General features: G+C 43.3%; 1 protein-coding gene across 1 annotated transcript; it reads left to right on the forward strand.

Annotated features, from left to right (window-relative positions):
- The first annotated feature begins 15,359 nt into the window (after positions 1-15,359).
- LOC311103757 (uncharacterized protein) lies at positions 15,360-24,029 on the forward strand. The gene is made up of 4 exons (XM_084145405.1): positions 15,360-15,608; positions 15,798-15,834; positions 21,212-21,398; positions 22,440-24,029. Exons 2-4 carry the CDS (start codon positions 15,826-15,828, stop codon positions 23,780-23,782), a joined length of 1,539 nt encoding a protein of 512 aa, XP_084001531.1. The 5' UTR covers positions 15,360-15,608; positions 15,798-15,825; the 3' UTR covers positions 23,783-24,029.
- Positions 24,030-24,562: the final 533 nt, after the last annotated feature.

Below are 24,562 nucleotides of genomic sequence, written 5' to 3' on the forward strand. Positions count from 1 at the left end.
TATTTTCAGAGCTCTCTGGTGGACTTTTTAATTTTCCTGCAGGAGCTTTTTTGACCAGGGCCGTTTATTCCCCACCCTAGAGGTGTATGTAGCAGCTATTTCAGCGTGTAAGTGTGCTCATCCCCTGGTGGTGTGGTTTTTCAAAGGTATGCGCCGTCTCCGGCCGGTTTCCAAACCTATTGCGTCCACTTGGGATTTCGCATTAGTTTTGTATGCACTATGTGAGGCACCCTTTGAACAATTGGAGTCTGTGGATCTGAGGATCCTCTCCTACAAGACTGCCTCACTTGTGGTTTTGCCCTTGGCTAAACGTGTTGGAGATCTCCACGCATTGTCCGTGCACCCCTCCTATACTAAGTTTGCCCTTGGTGACTTTGTGTCCTAATGCGGCCTTCGCTCCCTAATGTCATGACTCCTACATGTCTCTAGCTTTTTTGCTTTTCCCTTTTTGCCTCATCCATTTGCTTCTGAGGAAGAGCGGAGGTTACATGCCCTGTGTCCGGCACCAGCATTACACGTACATTGAGCGGACAGGGGTGTACGTTTGTGTGACTAACTTTTTGTCTGTCTGTTTTGCTAATCTGGCCCGTGGTAGAGTGCTTTTCTAAGCAGATACTCTCCCACTGGATTGTGGAGGGTGTTTCTTTGGCATAGGACATGACCTAACAGTGTGCGCGGCCACTCCACCAGGGGTGGAGGGTCTGGCAGTGTCTTGGGCATTGGTTAAAGAGTTGCCTGAAGGGGGATATTTGTGCTGCGGTGAGTTGTGCATCACCACACACTTCTGCGGTTTTATCGCTTGGATGTCATTGCCCCAGCGTAGCCCACAGTGTTCTTATGGCTGGGACGGGACGGGGTCATTGGAAGGCAGTGCACGTTTTGTACTATACCCTGGTGTCGCAGGTTTCTTGTTGGGTTGGAACCCTAGGTGTCTGCCGTGGGCCATTTCATTTGGTGTTGGCTTGGGGCGTGATTTCATATCCCCTGTGTTGTACCGAGTTTCCTGACTGAAAGGGAACGTACCGTTTTGACTAGAACTACTGTTCCCTGAAAGAGGCAAAAAAAAAATACAACAGCTGTACGGCCTCACACCGCCAGGTTCGGATTAAGAGCCGTACTGAATTGAAGGAATGACTCTGTACCTTGGTTTTATCACCTGCGAAGGCGGGACTTCTGGTGAGGCACAGTGTTCATTGGCCTTGTCAAGCGTGATTCTAACTTTCTTCAGTAGAGGGCGCTAGTGCGTGAACTCCCCATAGCTGTACCTTGTTTCCTTCCTTCAGGGAACAGTAGTTATAGTCATAACTGTACGTTTTTATGCTCATCAAATCATTCAGTGAACACTCGTGCCCTGTGAATCGGGCCATTGTCATCAACAATAGGTTGAAGTTGAACACTCAGAATGGCTCTGTATTTATTGGCGTTTACCTTGCCCTCTAAGGGGTTGAGTGGCCATAAACCATGGCAGGAAAAATCACCACAACACCATAAGAGCTGCCAGAACCCTCATTTACTCAACTGTTTCCTTTATTTTGGCAGTTTATATTGATGGTAATATTTGTTTATGGACCCATAATTGCAAAACCTATTTATTCAATGTCTTTGCTTCACAGGGAACACCCCTAATCGTCGTTCTCTCAGTGGGAGAGGCTGATCATCTGGGGAGCCTCAACAACAACATGTTGCTGACGAGGCAAAGAAGAGTCTCTACAGATCAGAACAACGCAAGAAACACCAGCAGAGACGTATAGGGAAGAAACCTCACCATTGCTGCTCTGACTGTGGGAAGAGTTTCACTAGACGGAGTGGCTTCATTATTCACCAGCGGATTCACACCGGAGAGAAACCGTACTGCTGCTCTCATTGTGGGAAGAGTTTCACCTGTCCAGGAGGTCTTAAATTACACCAAAGAATCCATACAGGAGAGAATCCATACAGATGTTCACAGTGTGGGAAGAGTTTCGCTGCTTCTAACACCTTAAAATCTCATCTGCGAATTCATATAGGGGAGAGGCCTTACCCGTGCCTTGATTGTGGGAAAATCTTTGTTAATGCAGGAGCCCTAACCATTCACAAGCGTGTACACACTGGAGAGAAGCCTTATAGCTGTGATCAGTGTGGAAAGAGCTTTTCTCTATCAGAAAATCTAACTATACACAGGCTAACACACACTGGAGAGAAGCCTTATAGCTGTGATCAGTGTGGAAAGAGCTTTGCTCGAGCTTCCAACCTGACTACACACCAGCGAACACACACTGGAGAGACACCTTACAGCTGTGATCAGTGTGGGAAGAGCTTCAATCAGTCAAGAGATCTGATTACACACCAGCGAACACACACTGGACAGAGGCCTTATAGCTGTGATCAGTGTGGGAAGAGTTTTAGTCAATCAGGGAACCTGACTAGACACCAGCGAACACACACTGGAGAGAAACCTTATATCTGTCTATGTGGAAAGAGCTTTGTTCATTTAGGGCCAATGAAAAAACACCAGAAAGCAGAAACGTGCCATCTTTCTTCTCCCTCCTATCCGGCACTGGTTCCAGATCCCTAAATAAAGGATCAATAGAAAACATCTAGTGAACAGTCATATCCATCTCCCATTCTTAAACAGTTGACTTAGTCTGATCACCATGGTAACCTGTTTGGAACATAGATGCGGTAAAGAAGTTAATCGAACTCGACCAAAACAATGGAATTGCCATGGAAATGCGTGGGAGAAAGGGCCTTGGGGGAATAGTCCCGAATCTCCTCATTACCCCCCAGCAAAATTACCCTACGTTTAAACTATTGTTTATATGTGTATGTCATGCTATGTTGAGGTACAAATCTGAGTATAATGCTTGTATGGATGTCAACCCCCTTCAACAAATGTTCATTTCATCGTCACCAATCAACTGCATTACATTTCAAAACCACCACTGATGTCTGTATGCTAGCTATGTGGGAGTTAGCATTTAGAAGTCACTTCTTCTCAACCTGAAAAGGGGACAACTTTTAAATGTTATCCTGCGAAAACAGCCAAATCTATCCAAATCGGACTTAAGTAACCACATTGTGGGCCTGTTACAATACATTCAGTGAATTCGGAAAGTATTCAGACCCCTTGACTTTTTCCACATTTTGTTATGTTGCAGCCTTATTCTAAAAGTGTTTTAATTTTTTAATATTTTTTTATCTACACACAATACCACATAATGACTGTCACGATCGTCGAAGGAGGAGGACCAACGCGCAGCGTTATTTGCAAACATACTTATTTATTAATGATCACACGAACAAAACAACAAACGATAACGTGAAGTCCTTGGTAACACACATAAACCAACACGGAACAAGATCCCACAAACACTGTGGGAAAACTGGCTGCTTAAGTATGGCTCCCAATCAGAGACAACAAGCAACAGCTGATACACGTTGCCTCTGATTGAGAACCACATTGGCCAACATAGAAATACAATACTAGAATGAACACAAACACATAGAAACTACACACCCTGGCTCAACATAACAGAGTCCCAGAGCCAGGGCGTGACAGTACCCCCCCCCCCCCAAAGGCGCGGACTGCGACCGCGCCTAAACATAAACCGAACAGGGGAGGGCTGGGTGGGCATTCCTCCTCGGAGGCGGTTCCGGCTCCGGGCTTGACCACCACCCTCAAACAATCCCCCCGTAGCGCCCCTGGTCCGGTCTGGCCCCGCTGGCTGGAGCTGGACTGGACATCGGTGGAGCAGATTGCTTAGGCTCCGGTGTGGAGCAGCTGACCGGTATCTGACCAGGCACCGGTGAACCGGGCACGGGCTGTGCCGGACTGACGACACGCACCCCAGGCTTGGTGCGCGAAGCAGGAATGGGCCGGACCGGGCTGACGACGCGCACCCCTGGCTTGGTGCGGGGAGCAGGAACGGGCCGGACCGGGCTGACGATGCGCACCACAGGCTTGGTGCGGGGAGCAGGAATGGGCCGGACCGGGCTGACGACGCGCACCCCTGGCTTGGTGCGGGGAGCAGGAACGGGCCGGACCGGGCTGACGATGCGCACCACAGGCTTGGTGCGGGGAGCAGGAACGGGTCGGGCCGGGCTGGCGACGCGCACCATTGGCTTGGTGCGGGGAGCAGGAACAGGCCGGGCCGGGCTGGCGACGCGCACCATAGGCTTGGTGCGGGGAGCAGGAACAGGCCGGGCCGGGCTGGCGACGCGCACCATTGGCTTGGTGCGGGGAGCAGGAACAGGCCGGGCCGGGCTGGCGACGCGCACCATAGGCTTGGTGCGGGGAGCAGGAACAGGTCGGGCCGGACTGGGAACACGCACTACTAACTTAGTGCGGGGAGCAGGAACGGGTCGGGCCGGACTGGGAACACGCACTACTAACTTAGTGCGGGGAGCAGGAACGGGTCGGGCTGGACTGGGAACACGCACTACTAACTTAGTGCGGGGAGCAGGAACGGGTCGGGCCGGACTGGGAACACACACTACTAACTTGGGGCGGGGAGCAGGAACGGGTCGGGCCGGACTGGGAACACGCACTACTAACTTAGTGCGGGGAGCAGGAACGGGTCGGGCCGGACTGGGAACACGCACTACTAACTTAGTGCGGGGAGCAGGAACGGGTCGGGCCGGACTGGAAACACGCACTACTAACTTAGTGCGGGGAGCAGGAACAGGTCGGGCCGGACTGGGAACACGCACTACTAACTTAGTGCGGGAAGCAGGAACTGGCCGGACCGAACTGGTGACACACACCACTTGCTTGGTGTGAGGAGCGGGACTGGGTTTCTTCATAACCCTCCGCTCCCTCAGCTGCCTACTCAGTTCCTCTCGCCTTGCCTCTACTCTCTCCTTCTCCCTTCTAGCATCCAGTAGCTCCTCCCTCTGACCCACTAACTCCTGCTCTCTCCATACCAATAGCCCCCTTAACCTGGTGGCCTCCTCACCTAACCTCCCAATACGCCCTGTAGCTGCCACCTGCTGCCCCGTCTCCCATGCCGTGTGCCCCCCCCACTAAATATTTTTTGGGGTTGCCTCTCGTCCGTCCGACGACGACACTGTTGACGCCGTTGCTCCTCTCTCCGGCGCGCCTCCACCGTCTCCTCCCACGGACGGCGATCCATCCCGGCCTGGATTTCCTCCCAGGTCCAGGACCCTTTCCCGTCCAATATCTCCTCCCATGTCCAGGCTGTCTGCTCCTGGACATGCTGCTTGGTCCTGTTATGGTGGGATCTTCTGTCACGATCGTCGAAGGAGGAGGACCAACGCGCAGCGTTATTTGCAAACATACTTATTTATTAATGATCACACGAACAAAACAACAAACGATAACGTGAAGTCCTTGGTTAACACACATAAACCAACACGGAACAAGATCCCACAAACACTGTGGGAAGACTGGCTGCTTAAGTATGGCTCCCAATCAGAGACAACAAGCAACAGCTGATACACGTTGCCTCTGATTGAGAACCACACTGGCCAACATAGAAATACAATACTAGAATGAACACAAACACATAGAAACTACACACCCTGGCTCAACATAACAGAGTCCCAGAGCCAGGGCGTGACAATGACGAAGCGAAAACAGGTTTAGAAATGTTTGCAAATTTATAAAAAATAAACAACAGATACCTTATTTACATACAGTGCCTTCGGAAAGTATTCAGACCCATTGACTTTTCCCATATTTTGTTACGTTACAGCCTTATTCTAAAATTGATTAAATAAATACAAAATCTCATCAATCTACACACAATACCCCATAATGACAAAGCGAAAACAGGTTTTTAGACATTTTTGCAAATGTATAAAAAATACAAAACTGGAATATCTTATTTACATAAGTATTCAGACCCTTTGCTATGAGACTCGAAATTGAGCTCAGGTGCATCCTGGTCCCACATTTTATGTTACAGCCTTATTCTAAAATTGATTACATCGTTTTTTTCCCTCATCAATCTACACACATTACCACATAATGTTTAAAGCTAATTTATGTAAATGTGATATTTCAGTTTTTATTTTTTAATAAATTAGCAAATAAAAAATGATGTGCTTTGTCATTATGGGGTAATGTGTGTAGATTGATGAGGGGGAAAAAACTATTTAATCCATTTTAGAATAAGGCTGTAACCTAACAAAATGAGGAAAAGGTCAAGGGGTCTGAAATACTTTCCGAAAGGCACTGTATGTAAATTTGATATTTACATTTTTTATTTTTAATAACTTTGCAAACAATTCTAAAAACCTGTTTTTGCTTTGTCATTATCGGGTATTGTGTGTAGATTGATGAAGGAAAAAAAACTATAATCAATTTTAGAATAAGGCTGTAACATAATGTGGGAACAGGATGCACCGGAACTCAATTTCGAGTCTCTTAGCAAAGGGTCTGAATACTTATGTAAATAAGGTATTCCAGTTTTTTAAATTTTTATAAGTATTCAGACCCTTTACTCAGTACTTTGTTGAAGCACCTTTGGCAGCGATTACAGCCTCGAGTCTTCTTGGGTATGACACTACACGCTTGGCACATCTGTATTTGGGGAGTTTCTCCCATTCTTCTCTGCAGATCCTCTCAAACTCTGTCAGGTTGAATGGGGAGCATCGCTGCACAGCTATTTTCAGGTCTCTCCAGAGATGTTCAATCAGGTTTAAGTCCTGGCTCTGGCTGGGCCACTCAAGGACATTCAGAGACTTGTCCCGAAGCCACTCCTGCGTTGTATTGGCTGTGTGCTTAGGGCCGTTGTCCTGTTGGAAGGTGAACCTTTACCCCAGTCTGAGGTCCTGAGCGCTCTGTAGCAGGTTTTCATCAAGGATCTCTCTGTACTTCGCTCCGTTCATCTTTGCCTCGATCTTGACTAGTCTCCCAGTCCCTTCTGCTGAAAAACATCCCCACTGCATGATTCTGCAACCACCATGCTTCACCGTAGGGATGGTGCCAGGTTTCCTCCAGACGTGACACTTGGCATTCAGGCCAAAGAGTTCAATCTTTGTTTCATCAGACCAGAGAATCTTGTTTCTCATGGTCTGAGAGTTTTTAGGTGCCTTTTGGCAAACTCCAAGTGGGCTGTCATGTGTCACTCTACCATAAAGGCCTGATTGGTGGAGTGCTACAGAGATGGTTGTCCTTCTGGAAGGTTCTCCCATCTCCGCAGAGGAACTCTGGAGCTCTGGAGCTCTGTCAGAGTGACCATCGGGTTCTTGGTCACCTCCCTGACCAAGGCCCTTCTCCCCCGATTGCTCAGTTTGGCCGGACATTTAAGAATTATGGAGGCCACTGTGTTCTTGTTTTGCTCTGACCTTATATAGACAGGCGTTTGCCTTTCCAAATCATGTCCAATCAATTTAATTTACCACAGGTGGGCTCCAATCAAGTTGTAGAAACAGCTTAAGGATGATCAATGGAAACAGGATGCACCTGAGCTCAATTTCGAGTCTCATAGCAAAGGGTCTGAATACTTATGTAAATAAGGTATTTCTGTTTTTTACTTTTAATACATTTGCAAACTTTTCTAAAAACCTGTTTTCGCTTTGACATTATGGGGCATTGTTTAGATTGCTGAGGATTATTATTATTTTTAATCCATTTTAGAATAAGGCTGTGATTTAACAAAATGTCGAAAAAGTCAAGGGGTTTGAATACACTCCGAAGGCAAGTACCAGTCAAACGTTTGGACACACCTACTCATTCAAGGGTTTATCATTATTTTTACTGTTTCTACATTGCAGAATAATAGTGAAGACATCAAAACTATGAAATAACACATATGGAATCGTGTAGTAACAAAAAAAGTGTTAAACAAATCAAAATAAATGTTTTGCCTTGATGACAGCTTTGCACACTCTTGGCATTCTCTCAACCAGCTTCACCTGGAATGCTTTTCCAACAGTCTTGAAGTAGTTCCCACATATGCTGAGCACTTGTTGGCTGCTTTTCCTTCACACTGTGGCCCAACTCATCCCAAACCATCTGAATTGGGTTGAAGTCGGGTGATTGTGGAGGCCAGGTCATCTGATGCAGCACTCCATCACTCTCCTTCTTGGTCAAATAGACATTACACAGCCTGGAGGTGTGTTGGGTCATTGACCTGTAGAAAAACAAATGATAGTCCCACTATGCGCAAACCAGATGGGATGGCGTATCGCTGCAGAATGCTGTCGTAGCCATGCTGGTTAAGTGTGCCTTGAATTCTAAATAAATCACAGACAGTGTCACCAGCAAAGCACCATCACACCTCCTCCTCCATGCGTCACGGTGGGAACCACACATGCGGAGATCATCCGTTCACCTACTCTGCGTCTCACAAAGACACGGCAGTTGGAACCCATAATCTCCCATTTGGACTCATCAGACCAAAGGACAGATATCCACTGGTCTAGTGTCCATTGCTCGTGTTTCTTGGCCCAAGCAATTCTCTTCTTCTTATTGGTGTCCTTCAGTAGTGGTTTCTTTACAGCAATTCGACCATCAAGGCCTGATTCTCGCGGTCTCCTCTGAACAGTTGATGTTGAGATGTATCAAATCAAATTTTATTGGCCACATGCGCCGAATACAACAGGTGCAGACATTACAGTGAAATGCTTACTTACAGCCCTTAACCAACAGTGCATTAATTTTTAACAAAAAAGTAAAAATAAAACAACAACAAAAAAAAGTGTTGAGAAAGAAAGAGCAGAAGTAAAATAAAATAACAGTAGGGAGGCTATATATACAGGGGGGTACCGGTGCAGAGTCAATGTGCGGGGGCACCAGCTAGTTGAGGTAGTTGAAGTAATATGTACATGTGGGTAGAGTTAAAGTGACTATGCATAAATAATTAACAGAGTAGCAGCAGCGTAAAAGGATGGGGTGGGGGGGCAGTGCAAATAGTCCGGGTAGCCATAATTAGCTGTTCAGGAGTCTTATGGCTTGGGGGTAGAAGCTGTTGAGAAGTCTTTTGGACCTAGACTTGGCACTCCGGTACCGCTTGCCGTGCGGTAGCAGAGAGAACAGTCTATGACTAGGGTGGCTGGAGTCTTTGACAATTTTGAGGGCCTTCCTCTGACACCGCCTGGTATAGAGGTCCTGGATGGCAGGAAGCTTTGCCCCAGTGATGTACTGGGCCGTACGCACTACCCTCTGTAGTGCCTTGCGGTCGGAGGCCAAGCAGTTGCCATACCACGCGGTCATGCAACCAGTCAGGATGCTCTAGATGGTGCAGCTGTAGAATTTTTTGAGGATCTGAGGACCCATGCCAAATCTTTTCAGTCTCCTGAGGGGGAATAGGCTTTGTCGTGCCCTCTTCACGACTGTCTTGGTGTGTTTGGACCATGATAGTTCGTTGGTTTTGTGGACACCAAGGAACTTACTTGAACTCTGTGAAGCATTTATTTGGGCTGCAATTTCTGAGGCTGGTAACTCTAATGAACGTATCCTCTGCAGCAGAAGTAACTCTGGGTCTTCCTTTCCTGTGGCGGTCCTCATGAGAGCCAGTTTCATCATAGCGCTAGATGGTTTTTGCGACTGCATTTGAAGAAACTTTCAAAGTTCTTGAAATTTTCCGGATTGACTGACCTTCATGTCTTAAAGTATTGATGGACTGTCATTTCGCTTTGCTTATTTGAGCTGTTCTTGCTATAATATGGACTTGGTCTTTTACCAAATAAGGCTATCTTCTGTATACCAACCCTACCTTGTCACTACACCACTGATTGGCTCAAATGCATTAAGAAGGAAAGAAATTCCACAAATTAACTTTTTTTGTTACTACATGATTCTCAAAGGAGCTTCTCAAAGTATTTTTTTGTTCACCTCAAACAGCAAGCAAACGAAGTCTGTTTTTACATCCATTGAGAATTACAATAGTTCCTCAATGTATTTGAAAAATCTTTCCAGCTCTCTCCCTTTCGATTAACCACATAGTGTGAAAGGGAAAAGTGTCATGCTCTGATCCAGTGGAAACGTCATAAAATAGGCCTACCTGATTACTTCTTGTCAGTGCTTGACTTGGACTGAAACAGGTTCCGGTACTCCTTTTGGGTGCTTGTACTGTTTTATATTTAGGTGCAGGCGCTCCACAACACTTTTGAGATAATATTCTATAAGACGAACAGGAGCTCAAGCAGTAGAACATTTGAGTTGCCGGTACTCTGCTCCATTGAGCCCAAGTCAAGCACTGCTTCTTATCCTTTGTGCAAATAGCCTACAGCTATGTCTGTCCCGAGCTCACGGGCGCAGGAAACTCTGAGGGCCCAGAATATTCTATACAGTGTTGCAAGTTCATTAGCACAAGCTTCGGGCCGGACCCAAGTTAATAGTTGATACAATGTTTCAAGTTCATTGCAGACAGGCCATGTGTAGCCAATGTGATTTAAAGGATATTTAATTTCATCAGGATATTTTCTACCTGCAGGCTGCAATGTTTTTATTTGTTGGCTTTATCTGGGTTACTTTTTAGGTTTGTACCATTTTCATTTAGATTTGGCTAGAATTTTCATTAACCACATGACAATGATTTTGAGAAATGAAGACGTTATTATAAATTAAATGACACTGTTTCACGAAAAATTTGCATATGAATACCAGAACTGGCATGCAGATCGGTAGAAATGGTAAGATAAATTGACATTCCACATGAGAAAGGTTGCCGACTCCTCCTGTTGCCTATTACCGGCAACTTCAGGATAGTAATGGCAGAATCTGCAAAAGCCAGCAGGAGCGGGAGGAGAATAGTTGGGTCAGTTTAAGGTTTCTTTCTTCAGGTCATATAGATCTCTGGCGCCTTCTTGAGGCATTTGTCTCATTTCATCAAATCGTAAGATTAAAGCATCAGACAAGCTCAATGCCTATAGTTGATTTGATTAAAACACATTGGGTGTGTCTATATATAGAAAAATACACGTTTAAACATTGATTTTAGTCGGGGACAGTCCTAGTCTGAATACTTTCCGAATGCACTGTAAATCATGACGATTTGACGAATATTCACTTTTTTAGATCACGTTTGTTGAACGGTCTGCTTTTCATTGACTCCCTTACCACATCTATAATATGCAGCTCTTATCTAGGAGCAGGTCTCCTCTGTGTCCATGCAATATCACACATTGTGATCTAAATGGATAAATGTTATATATATTATATTGATAAAAGTCACTTTGTCCGAGAGAGATTTACACGGTTATCAAAATGTCTCACCAGAGTAAGCCTACACGAAACACAGCCCTTATTTTAAGTATTTCTAAAATCCCCTATGGGAAAAATGTATGGTGGGAAAACTATTGGAACCATTTCCCTGCTTGACCACTAGGTTTTATGGGTATTATGACACGCCCACTGTGGGGCTCTATAGAGAGAAATAGTAATGGCATCTTTTTGTAGGCACTAATTTTGCAATGGTTCGTTGGACAATGCCATGGGAAAAAATGAATGCCGTTTTTGGATAAATGCCTAAAATAAGATAATAATAATAATAATATGCCATTTAGCAGACACTTTTATCCAAAGCGGATCGAACCCACTACCCTGGCGTTACAAGCGCCGTGCTCTACCAGCTGAGCTACAGAGGACGAAAAGGTCTGTGGTAAACACAGGTTAATGACATGTTATAAGTTTTGTTCTATGAGAGTCTTCATCAGCTAAGCAGAATTTATGTATAAAAAAAAAACATAAAGCACAAAGGTTACATAATTCCTAAAGGTCATGTGAACTATCTCATAGAACAAAACCTATAAGTTATTAATAATAAAAATATTATTATAAGTTATTTTAAGCCTGTGTTAACCTCAGACCTTATTTTCTGCATTTACTCCCCATTCATTTTCCCCATAGGGATGGCTGAACTAGCCAAAGGGAACTAATTTCCGGGATTTAGGACTACAAGCTGGTGTGCGCTTTAGCACCGTATAGCTCCACATTGACATGATTGGTTGATGGTAGGTGGGGGGGCGGTACATCCTGTATAAACACAAACTCCCTTCTTGATTACTTCCTTCCAGCAATGTGTAGCAGGGGGGTTCCTAGATTTGCGAAGTGTGCAGGAGGACCTGAGAGAAAGGAATGTGTAGTATCAATGGAAAAAGTTGTGTGTGTAAACTGTAGGGGTACCCATGGTGCTGGAGATCAGAGGTGTCCGGTGAGAGAAAGACAGGTTGAGGTTGCCAGGATCAGAGTAGTACAGAAGGTGTCGTATGCTGAGGCAGTGGAGAGAGTAGTAGAGGAAGATGGTTCCAGGGTGAGGGATACTGAGAGGATCCATGTGATTAGGCCGAGGTCAATAGAAAGTGATAGGAATAACATGCTTCAGTAAGGTTGTTGTTTTTACCGTTCATGGCCATGGTTGTTAACTGTACCGCAGCAATAACGTAAATCACAGCAGATGTTGTGGTGGCAGCTGCAGAGAAGTACTTGGGTGTACAATATTTTACTGCAGAGTTACAAGGTGTTTTGAACAATAATATCCCGTCCTCCCAGGCTGCTGGCCTGGTGTAGGATCAGAGGGCCAAAGTAGTGGAATAATGATGAGGTTTTAATGGGTGTAGGGTCAGTCATGTAAAGTACACAAGTAAAAATATATTTAAAGTACTACTTAAGTCGTTTTTGGGGGTTATCTGTACTTTACTATTTATATTTATTTATTTATCTTTCTAAAACTAGCCGCCGAAATTGTCGCTACCCCTATTACTAGTCTGTTCAACCTCTCTTTCATAACGTCTGAGATCCCCAGAGATTGGAAAGCTGCCGCGGTCATCCCCCTCTTCAAAGGGGGTGACACTCTAGATCCAAATTGCTACAGACCTATATCCATCCTGCCCTGCCTTTCGAAAGTATTCGAAAGCCAAGTTAACAAACAGATCATCGACCATTTCGAATACCACCGTACCTTCTCCGCTATGCAATCCGGTTTCCGAGCTGGTCACGGGTGCACTTCAGCCACGCTCAAGGTCCTAAACGATATTATAACCGCGATTGATAATAGACAGTACTGTGCAGCCGTCTTCATCGACCTGGCCAAGGCTTTCGACTCTGTCAACCACCGCATTCTTATTGGCAGACTAAATAGCCTTGGTTTCTCAAATGACTGCCTCGCCTGGTTCACCAACTACTTCTCAGATAGAGTTCAGTGTGTCAAATCGGAGGGCCTGTTGTCTGGACCTATGGCAGTCTCTATGGGGGTGCCACAGGGTTCAATTCTTGGGCCGACACTTTTCTCCGTGTATATCAATGATGTCGCTCTTGCTGCTGGTGACTCTCAGATCCACCTCTACGCAGACGACACCATTTTGTATACATCTGGCCCTTCATTGGACACTGTGTTAACAAACCTCCAAACGAGCTTCAATGCCATACAACAATCCTTCAGTAGCCTCCAACTGCTCTTAAACACTAGTAAAACTAAATGCATGCTTTTCAATCGAACGCTGCTGGCACCCGCCCACCCGACTAGAATCACCACTCTCGACGGGTCTGACCTAGAGTATGTGGACAACTACAAATACCTAGGTGTCTGGTTAGACTGTAAACTCAACTTCCAGACTCACATAAAGAATCTCCAATCCAAAGTTAAATCTAGAATCGGCTTCCTATTTCGCAACAAAGCCTCCTTCACTCATGCTGCCAAACATGCCCTCGTAAAACTGACTATCCTACCGATCCTTGACTTCGGCGATGTCATTTACAAAATAGCCTCCAACACTCTACTCAGCAAATTGGATGTAGTCTATCACAGTGCCATCCGTTTTGTCTCCAAAGCCCCATACACTACCCACCACTGTGACCTGTACGCTCTTGTTGGCTGGTCCTCACTACATGTTCGTCGTCAAACCCACTGGCTCCAGGCCATCTATAAATCACTGCTAGGCAAATCCCCACCTTATCTTAGCTCATTGGTCACCATAGCAGCACCCACCCGTAGTCTGCGCTCCAGCAGGTATATCTCACTGGTCATTCCCAAAGCCAACACCTCCTTTGGCCGCCATTCCTTCCAGTTCTCTGCTGCCAATGACTGGAACGAATTGCAAAAATCTCTGAAGCTGGAGACTCTTATCTCCCTCAATAACTTTAAGCATCAGTTGTCAGAGCACCTTACCGATCACTGCACCTGTACACAGCCCATCTGAAATTAGCCCACCCAACTACCTCATCCCTATATTGTTATTTATTTTGCTCTTTTGCACCCCAGTATCTCTATTTGCACATAATCTCTTGCACATCTAGCATTCCAGTGTTAATACTATTGTAATTATTCTGCACTATAGCCTATTTATTGCCTTACCTCCATAACTTGCTACATTTGCACACACTGTATATATATTTTCTGTTGTATTTCTGACTTTATGTTTTTTACCCCATATGTAACTCTGTGTTGTTTTTTATTGCACTACTTTGCTTTATCTTGGCCAGGTCGCAGTTGTAAATGAGAACATGTTCTCAACTGGCTTACCTGGTTAAATAAAGGTGAAAAAAAAAATATATATATACTATTTATATTTGACAACTTTTACTTTTACTTCACTACATTCCTAAAGAAAATGATGTACTTTTTACTCCATACATTTTCCCCTGACACCCAAAAGAACTCGTTACATTTTGAATGCTTAACAGGACGGGAAAATGGTCCAACTCACGCACTAATCAAGAGATCATCCCTGGTCATCCCTACTGCCTCTGATCAGGCAGACTCACAAAATACAAATACTTTGTAAATTATGTCTGAGTGTGCCCCTAGCTATCTGTAAAATAAATAAATAATCGTGCCGTCTTGTTTGCTTAATATAAGGAATTGGAAATGATTTATACTTTTACTTTTGATACTTAAGTATATTTTAGGAATTATATTTACTTTTGATACTTAAGTATATTTAAAACCAAATACTTTTAGACTTTTACTCGTAGTATTTTACTGGGTGACTTTCACTTGAGTCATTTTCTATTAATAATAATAATATGCCATTTAGCAGACGCTTTTATCCAAAGCGACTTACAGTCATGCGTGCATACATTTTTTTTTTTTGTGTATGGGTGGTCCCGGGGATCGAACCCACTACCTTGGCGTTACAAGCGCCGTGCTCTACCAGCTGAGCTACAGAGGACCCTTTCTTTACTTTTACTACAGATATCTTTACTTTTACTCAAGTATGACGATTAGGTACTTTTTCCACCACTGTGTAGGGTTAGTTGGTTTTTCACAAAGTGTAATGAATTCATACTAAGGAGTAGTAGGCTGATACACAGCCAATACAGTAGTTGGCGGGATACACCTATAACAATTGTATGCGGACCGCCATAATACCAAAGAAGAAGAAGACCACTTCCTTCATAACAGCTTTGATTCTGCTCTGCTCCGCGGAAGAAGTTTGAATGCACTGACTACTACGCAGGTTGCATTGCTGTAAATGCTTCATGGCCACTGCTGACGTCGGATTGAACATACATTGGGTTTTACTGCTTCGCTGCACGGATAGCGCCGTAATCAGTCTGGTATTTACGAGGCTACACTTACTGGGACTCAGCTAATAACAATATCTGGACTCTCGAAGAGCATATAGTTCCAAGTGGCTCCCGGGTAAAAGTAGACGATGACAAACAACAGGATTCGTGGTGGATAGGGTGTTGGAACGTTTTATTGACTCTAATAGATCAGGTAAAATCTTATCCAGGATCTTTCTTATGTAAGATTAGCCTACATCAGACGTTTAGTTTAGTCACAATTTAAATCGAGTTGATATTTCAAAGTACGTTTGATTGCTCTGGTCTAGCTGTTTATCTGAACGCTGTGACAAAGAATAACTAGCGTAGGCTACATATTTACTGTCATGTTTTTTATTTGAAGAAACGTTGAAGAAAGAATAGCTTCCACGATGGATCGGGTAAGTTTGGTTTACTTTTATTAACAGTATAAAATGTCTAGGCCTAGTTTTCATCTTTGATCTTCCATATCCATTCGTTCCATTTGAACAGCTGGACAAAAAATAAACAATGGTGGTCATTAAAATATTTTGTCAGTCCGCAAAGTAGCCTACTAGCCTATCGCACACAGATTGATAGAAGGCAATGCGCAACGAGAAGATAAAGTCAGAACCATGGAGAAATAAGGCAGACTTTTTTTTTTTTTTTTTACATGGAAGCCAGGGGAAAAAAGACATCACAACCTATGTGTTGTGATTATTGTGTTTGATCCTGTTGTCTTGACACAGCCGAGACGGAGAGGAGAGTAACATCTGTCCGGTGAAGTCCACAAAACATTTTGCATGTAACAAACAGTTTTTGTTGTGTTAGGCTACCTGGCTAAAATGCTTGCTCGCTAGCCTAACTTTCATTCATGGACAACGAAGCGCCAGGCCAGCTAGTTAATAGCCCCTTTACAAATTATTATTATTTTTGAGAAGTAACTGTGAGATTCGCATCTCACTATGCGCTGGCAAAAAAATAATATTTTGACAATTATTAGGTTCTATTTTATTGTGTTATATTCCATTATTATAATCGTGAGTTTTCAGTATTTCCTGTGCCTACTTAGCTGAAATTCTTGCATCATATTAAAACGACCATTGGATTTTTTTTTAATGTAGGTTGACTCTGTTTGTAGGTGCAACAGTTTTAATTACATTTATGGCTCTCAGGTGCACATTTCCGTCCATTTAAGAACCAACAATGTGCTACCTTTTTGTAGCATTTCTGATATTGCTCATTTCTTTTCAGCCAAATCTGAGTTCTATTTAACGTGGTCAGCAACTCTGGTGCTTGGCAACAATACAGCTGCTATTAGCTAACGTTAGCTTGCTTGTCCAATGTCCAGCAGCTAGCATCTTTAGCTAGCTAACACCAGGCAGCTGAAAGCTAGCTAGTTTACATTTACGTCATTTAGCAGACGCTCTTATCCAGAGCGACTTACAGTTAGTGCATACATTATTCTTTTTTATTTTCATACTAGCCCCCCGTGGGAATCGAACCCACAACCCTGGCGTTGCAAATGCCATGCTCTACCAACTGAGCTACCTCCTTGCCGGCCATTCCCTCCCCTACCCTGGACGACGGTGGGCCAATTGTGCGCCGCCCCATTGGTCTCCCGGTTGCGGCCGGCTACAGCAGAGCCTGGATTCGAACCAGGATCTCTAGTGGCACAGCTAGCACTGCGATGCAGTGCCTTAGACCACTGCGCCGCTCGGAGATAAATAAATAATCGTTTAGCCTCGCACTTCAACGTTTTTTGTTATTGCGGAAATGTACCTGTTTACTTTATGCATCTAGCATATGTCATATCGCTGAGTCTACTTTTAAACTCAGAATATGCTATTCTGTTCTTTTGAATATTTGTTGTTTCCTAATGTCTCTTAATTCCTGCCTAAATATGTATTAGACTGTTTAAAATGTAGACAACATGCGTCATTGTTGGAATCTTCTTGTATAGGCCTACCTCAAGTCCCGGCAGTGTGTTACCTTAATTTAAACTTAATAAATAACTTACAAAAAAAATGAATAATTTTGAAGACCCTGGTGCTTCCCCCACCAGCAGCCAACCAGCAGTGCAGCCGCCAGTCCCAGGGGTCCCCTCAAGGAGGTATACTGACAAACAGCTGTAGGGTACATTGCAGGATTGAATGTAATCATATACATTTTGCGATGTTTTATAGTTTTAAATGTTTGTGTTAAATCATGTTTTATAGTGTTAAATAATGGTAGGCCTACATCATGTTTGTTTTTTTATCAGCAGGAACAGTCGCACCCATGGCCCTCCCATTAGCCCATGACTCCACCAATCCAATGGCCTTCGTTTTTTAAATCTCTTTGGTGCAATTTTCACAAATCTAAGCACACAAATCTAAACAGATTATCAAGATGTTTCAACAGTCTTAGGCCATTTTCAATGTATTACTTTTGAAAATATTTTGCTGTCATTTGTTAACAAAACATTTAACTATCATTTAATCAAACTGCTAAATACTGAGCTACTAAACATTTGAAAGTATGGTGTAGTGTACAATGCACTGCTGAAATACTTGGGTGGTAAATTACGTGAGACTTAAATTCTGGGTTAATCAAGATGTGTTCAACTCCAATGAATGCTCAATCAAAGGTTCTGAACATAATACAGGGGGCATTACAACTGTTATCAGTTTTGACATGTGTAATAAGAGAATCTATATAAATACCACTTCCATTTGAAAAATGTGCCAAAGTGATTGAAAAAAAAGACCTGTACATTTGTGGAAAGTAGTGAGCGATTGCACACTTCAGGATTTTATAATTTTTTTATTGAACCTTTATTTTATCAGGGAGTCATACTGAGACCAAGGTCTCTTTTACAGATGAGCCCTGAATTACAGAAAATACACATCAATAGAAATGCAAGCAGAAAGAACATGGTCATAAAAAACAAACACATTCATCAGTAATAAGGTCCTCAATCAGCTTTCTGAATTGCCCTATAAGCACCAAAACATCAAATTTAAGAACAATTTGAAGGTTGTTACACAAATAAGGTGCAAGAGCATTAAAAGCTGATTTACCTAACTCCGTAGAGACCAGAATGCCAACCAATTTTCTGGTAGAGAATGCAGTGATGAGTACTAAGATTGTCACCCATAATAAAGCGCAGTGCGCTATGATACACTACATCTAACGGCTTTAATGAAGTGGCAGCTGCGTTCATATAGATGTCGCCATTTTATTCTCAGCTTCTTAACTAACTCATCAATATGCTTTTTAAAAGACAGCTTTTCATCTATCCAGAAGCCCAGATATTTGTAAGTAGGGACACGATCAATATGGAGTACATATGAAGTACATATGCTTAAATCATCAGTTATTTTTATGCGCTGTAGAGAATATGTACTTAATTCTTTCTGCATTCAATACTAATTTCAGGTCAATAAAGTTTTTCTGTAATACAATGAAGGTACACTGTAGTTCAGATAGAGCCTGGTCAACAGCATACACAACAGTATCATCAGCATACAAGTGCAGGTTACAGTTTTTTACAGACAAGTCAATATTGTTAATTTAAACAGTACAGGACCCAGAATCTACCCCTGTGGGACACCTTTCGTAAAATATCCAGGAAAACTTATTTAACACAATCAGTAGATTAGGTCTGGGCGATATATCAAATTAATTTGAATGTATGTTTTTGCGCGATATTCCAAATGCCTGTATTGCAGAATCAATCTTTTTTGTGTTTTTCATTGTTAATGACCGTTTATATCCGCTTGTTGTCTTTTTGGTCTTGTTCGCTCCTTCTGTGCTGTGCACCTTCCCACTTACACCAGAGATCTGTATATAATGACGAGATGCTTACGTCTCCGCCCTAACAATGTGAGTCGTTGTCCCGAAGGTGGGAAGGCAGGTGACAAGGTTCAAAATAAGCGCATAGAAACGCATTTTGGCGAGAGTGAAACCTCTCCCTTCCCCTCTTTCTTCCAAGCCCCTCCCCCTACCACTCACAACAACAAAAATGAGAGATCACTTCTTCCTCTCTGACAAACGGTGTCAATTCGCTATTTGTATTTGAGGTTTGGTCCAACAGAATCGGTCATATGGACACCGAAACACATGGAGACATTATTTTACTGTAATAGAGGAGAAGTTAACCTTTCGAACCATACCCTGTTTTTTTCAACTCCTCAAATTTTGAGCAGACACAATTAAAACCGATATATCAATGAACATTCATTCTGGAAAATTAATGCTCAGTTTGTTGGGCGCGCATTACGGTACCACGTATCGCTTGCATCATTTTAGTCAAATAATGATTGTTATACTAGCTGTTTGGATGACTGTGTTTTATAAATGTGCAATAAGGGTAAAACAATTATATAAGGAATTGGCAACTTGTTCTCATTCTGAGAAATAAGGTAGGCCACTTGATTTCAACACTTGAACAAAGTGGACAGGCTAGCATGCTGTTCAAACAGGTTGTTTTCATAACATTTCAACTGTTTTGCCTTGATAGCGGAGTTCAGAGCTTGTGTAATTATACCTAGATCCAAGTTGGCTAAACTTAAAAGACAAATATTAGCTGGCTACTTGAGAGATTGTTTATGAGACCGGTTAATTTTCTATAATGCCAGAAACATTATTAGTGAATGTGCATTATGCATGGTTCTGGTTAAATTTGTAACAAAAAGGTTATTTTTATAGACGGACCTGAAAGCCAGACCAGTGACTATTGCAAAAAATCATGTACAACTATTTTGATAAAATCATTTAATTATTAGTGGGTCTTATGGTTGTGGAAGGCATATATTCATTTTAGGAATAATTTTACAAGCTTTGAATTCATTCGTTTATTGCTGACTGTTTTAAATGCAGTGTATTTTACCTTTTAATTGTACAACTAAGCTCATTTAGAAAACTTTTTTTTTTTTTTTTATCGAGATATATCATGAATTGCCCATACATTTGAGAAGAAAAAAAAGGAAATATGAGTTTTAGGCCATATTGCCCAGCCCTACGGTAGATACACATTGTTCTATCTGTCAAGTCATTTTTAAACCAGTCACATGCAGCCTGGTCTAGGCCAATTGAGGAAAGCCTCTGAATTAGCAGTGAGTGATCAACAGTATCGAAAGCTTTTGACAGGTCAATGAAAGGGCAGCACAATGTTTGCCTTTTATCCATACAGTTAACCACATCATTTATAACTAGGGATGCAACACACTTATCAAGAGAACATCCCTGGTCATCTCTACTGCCTCTGATCTTGTGGACTCACTAAACACATGCTTCGTTTGTAAATTATGTCTGAGTGTTGGAGAATGCCCCTGGCTATCATTAAATAAATAAACTACAAAATGGTGCTGTCTGGTTTGCTTAATATAAGGATTTTATAATTATTTATAATTTTACTGTTGATACTTAAGGATGTTTTAGCAATTACATACTATATTTAAAACCAAATACTTTTAGAATTTTACTCAAGTAGGATTTTACTTTCACTTGAATTATTTTCAATGAAGGTATCTTTACTTTTACTCAAGTATGACAATTTGTTCACAATATATAGTTTTTTGTATAAAAAAATATATTTGAGGAGCTCTTACGTGCTGCTGCTCATGGGATTGGTTGGTAAAAAAGCAGTGTTAATTAGAAAGCAGTGTTAATTAATTGACTATCATAGCTCTGCATTCATGGAAAATAACCTTGGCAAGTCCATAGGAGAAAGGAGATATTATAAGGATGCACCCAATCAATCAGAAATATTTGGTCTAACAATATTCTATGTACAATACTTCCTGTGGTCACCAGGACAGAGCTAGCCCGTCCCCCTCCACCCTGCTGGAGTCCCCTGGTCACAACTCTCCTGGTAGAGCCTTACTGCAGGGTCTGAAGAGGGTGTCTTTGTGGCTGGTCGACTGCAGGAAAACACCAGGGCAGAGTGGAACTGTGAGAGAAGGACACGAGGAGGAGGGAGATGGAGATTTGATTTCATCAAGTAAGAACATTGGGGTGTGTGGATTAGACTACAATCTGCTTCTGAAACTTCTGTTAATTGATTTATAAACAATATACACTCAGTGGCCAGTTTATTAGGTACACCCATCTAGTACCGGATCGGACCCCCCTTTGCCTCCAGAATAGCCTTTATTCTTCGGGGCATGTATTCTAGTGTTGGAAACGACGCGATGCAATCACGCTGTTGCTGCAGATTGGACGGCGGCACATTTCATGCTGCCAACAGCCCTCGCTATCTCATCTCAAAGATACTTTATTGGGTTTGGTCAGCAACAATGTTCAGATACACTGTGGCGTGAAATCGTTCCTCAATTGGTATCAAGGGACCTAACGTGTGCCAGGAAAACATTCCCCACACCAGTACACCACTGCCACCAGCCTGTACTGTTGACACCAGGCTGGATGGGTCCATGGGCTCATATTCGGTACGCCAAATCCTGAATGCCATCAGCATGACGCAACAGAAACAGGGATTTGTCGGACCAGATAAAGTTATCCAATCCTCAATTGTCCAGTGTTGATCACATGCCCACTGGAGCCGCTTCTTCTTGTTTTTAGCTGATAGGAGTGGAACCCGGTGTGGTCTTCTGCTGCAATAGCCCATCCGTGACGAGGATCGACTCGTTATGCCATCCGTGACGAGGATCTACAAGATGCCGTTCTGCACACCACTGTTGTACTGCGCTGTTATTTGTATGTTTGTGGCCCGCCTTTTAGCTGGCACGAGTCTTGCCATTCTCCTTCGACCTATCTTATCAACGAGCTGTTTTCACCCACAGGACTGCCGCTGACATTGTCTTTTGTTTGTCACTTGTTTAGCTTGTCCTAACGTTCAATCAAACAGTAACTGAATGCCTCAATACCTGTCTGCCTGCTTTATGTAGCAAGCCACAGCCACATGACTCACTGTCTGTAGGTGTACCTAATACACTGGCCACTGAGTGTACTGTATATTGATGATAATTTGTGTTTATGGACCCATATTTCATAAACCTAGTTATTCAATGTCTTTGTTTCACAGGAGACACCCCTAAATGTGGGAGGGTCTCATCATCTGCGGAACTTCAACCACATGTTGCTGACGAGGCATTGAAGAGTTTCTCCAGATCAGAACACTTCAAGAAACACCAGCAGAGATGTAAAAGGAAGAAACCTCACCACTGCTGCTCTGACTGTGGGAAGAGTTTCACTAGCCGGAGTGGCTTCATTATTCACCAGCGGATTCACAACGGCGAGAGACCGTACTGCTGCTCTCAGTGTGGGAAGAGTTACATCTCTACAGGGGGTCTTAAAGTACACCAAATAACCCATACAGGAGAGAAACCTTACAGATGCTCACAATGTGGGAAGAGTTTTGCTGCATCTGACACCTTAAAATCTCATCTGAGAATCCATACAGGAGAGAAACCGTACAGCTGCTCTCAGTGTGGGAAGGGTTTTACTGCATCTAACACCTTAAAATATCATCTGAGAATTCATACAGGCGAGAGGCCTTATCCCTGCCTTGGTTGTGGGAAAAGCTTTGTTAGTGCAGGAGCCCTAACCATACACAAGCGGATACACACTGGAGAGAAGCCTTATAGCTGTGATCAGTGTGGAAAGAGCTTTGCTCTAGCTTCCGTGCTGACTTCACACCGGCGCATACACACTGGAAAGAAACCTTATAGCTGTGAACAGTGTGGAAAAAGCTTTGCTCTAGCTTCCACCCTGACTAGACACCAGCGAACACACACAGGAGAGAAGCCTTACAGCTGTGATCAGTGTGGGAAGAGCTTTGCTCTAGCCTCCATCCTGACTACACACCTGCACATACACACTGGAGAGAAACTTTATAGCTGTTATCAGTGTGGGAAGAGCTTTGCTCGAGCTTCCACCCTGACTAGACACCTGCGAGCACACACTGGAGAGAGAAATTATGTCTGTCTATGTGGGAAGAGCTTTGCTATATCAGGACACCTGAGTAGACACCAGCGAACTCATACAGGAGAGAAGCCTTATAGCTGTGATCAGTGTTGGAAGAGCTTTGCTCTAGCTGACAGTCTGAATACACACAAACGAACACACACTGGAGAAAAGCCTTATAGCTGTGATCAGTGTGGAAAGCGCTTCAGTCAATCAGGGACCCTAAATTCCCACCAGCGAACACACACTGGAGAGAAGCCTTATAGCTGTGATCAGTGTGGAAAGCGCTTCAGTCAATCAGGGACCCTAAATTCACACCAGCGAACCCACACTGGAGAGAAACCTTATGTTTGTCTATGTGGAAAGAGCTTTGCTCAGTTAGGATCAATGAAAAAACACCAGAAAACAAAAACGTGTGGTATTTGGTCTCCCTCCTATCCGGCACCGGTTCCAGATCCCTAAATAAAGGGTCAACAGAAAACAGTCATATCCATCTCCCATTCTTAAACAGTTGACTTAGTCTGATCACCATGGTAACCTATGGAGCAAATTATGCAGCTCTGATCTAGGATCAGGTCTCCCCTGTGTCTAAATGGATAAATGTTATCATAGAAGATGTCATAGTGAACGTGTGTGTTCCTAAAACTAATCAGTAATACATTGGATAATATCCATGAGGTCAAGGCAAGAACTATGTACAATGAGGGAAAAAAGTATTTGATCCCCTGCTGATTTTGTACGTTTGCCCACTGACAAAGACATGATCAGTCTATAATTTTAATGGTAGGTTTAGTTGAACAGTGAGAGACAGAATAACAACACAAATCCAGAAAAACGCATGTCAAAAATGTTATAAATTGATTTGCATTTTAATGAGGGAAAAAAGAGCTCGATTTTGGTCTCATCTGACCACAACACTTTCACCCAGTTCTCCTCTGAATCATTCAGATGTTCATTGGCAAACTTCAGACCGCCCTGTATATGTGCTTTCTTAAGCAAGGGGACCTTGCGGGCGCTGCAGGATTTCAGTCCTTCACGGCGTAGTGTGTTACCAATTGTTTTCTTGGTGACTATGGTCCCAGCTGCCTTGAGATCATTGACAAGATCCCCCTGTGTAGTTCTGGGCTGATTCCTCACCGTTCTCATGATCATTGCAACTCCACGGGGTGAGATCTTGCATGGAGCCCCAGGCCGAGGGAGATTGACAGTTATTTTGTATTTCTTCCATTTGCGAATAATCAC

This window comes from Coregonus lavaretus (assembly GCF_964263955.1).
Source record: "Coregonus lavaretus genome assembly, chromosome: 28".
NCBI classification, from domain to species: domain Eukaryota; kingdom Metazoa; phylum Chordata; class Actinopteri; order Salmoniformes; family Salmonidae; genus Coregonus; species Coregonus lavaretus.

What these genes read in the sequence shown, in the direction of transcription:
- LOC311103757 (XM_084145405.1), top strand. An exon ending in TGGAGATTTGATTTCATCAA is followed by an intron (nt 21,399 to 22,439) that starts GTAAGAACATTG and finishes TTTGTTTCACAG; the next exon opens with GAGACACCCCTAAATGTGGG.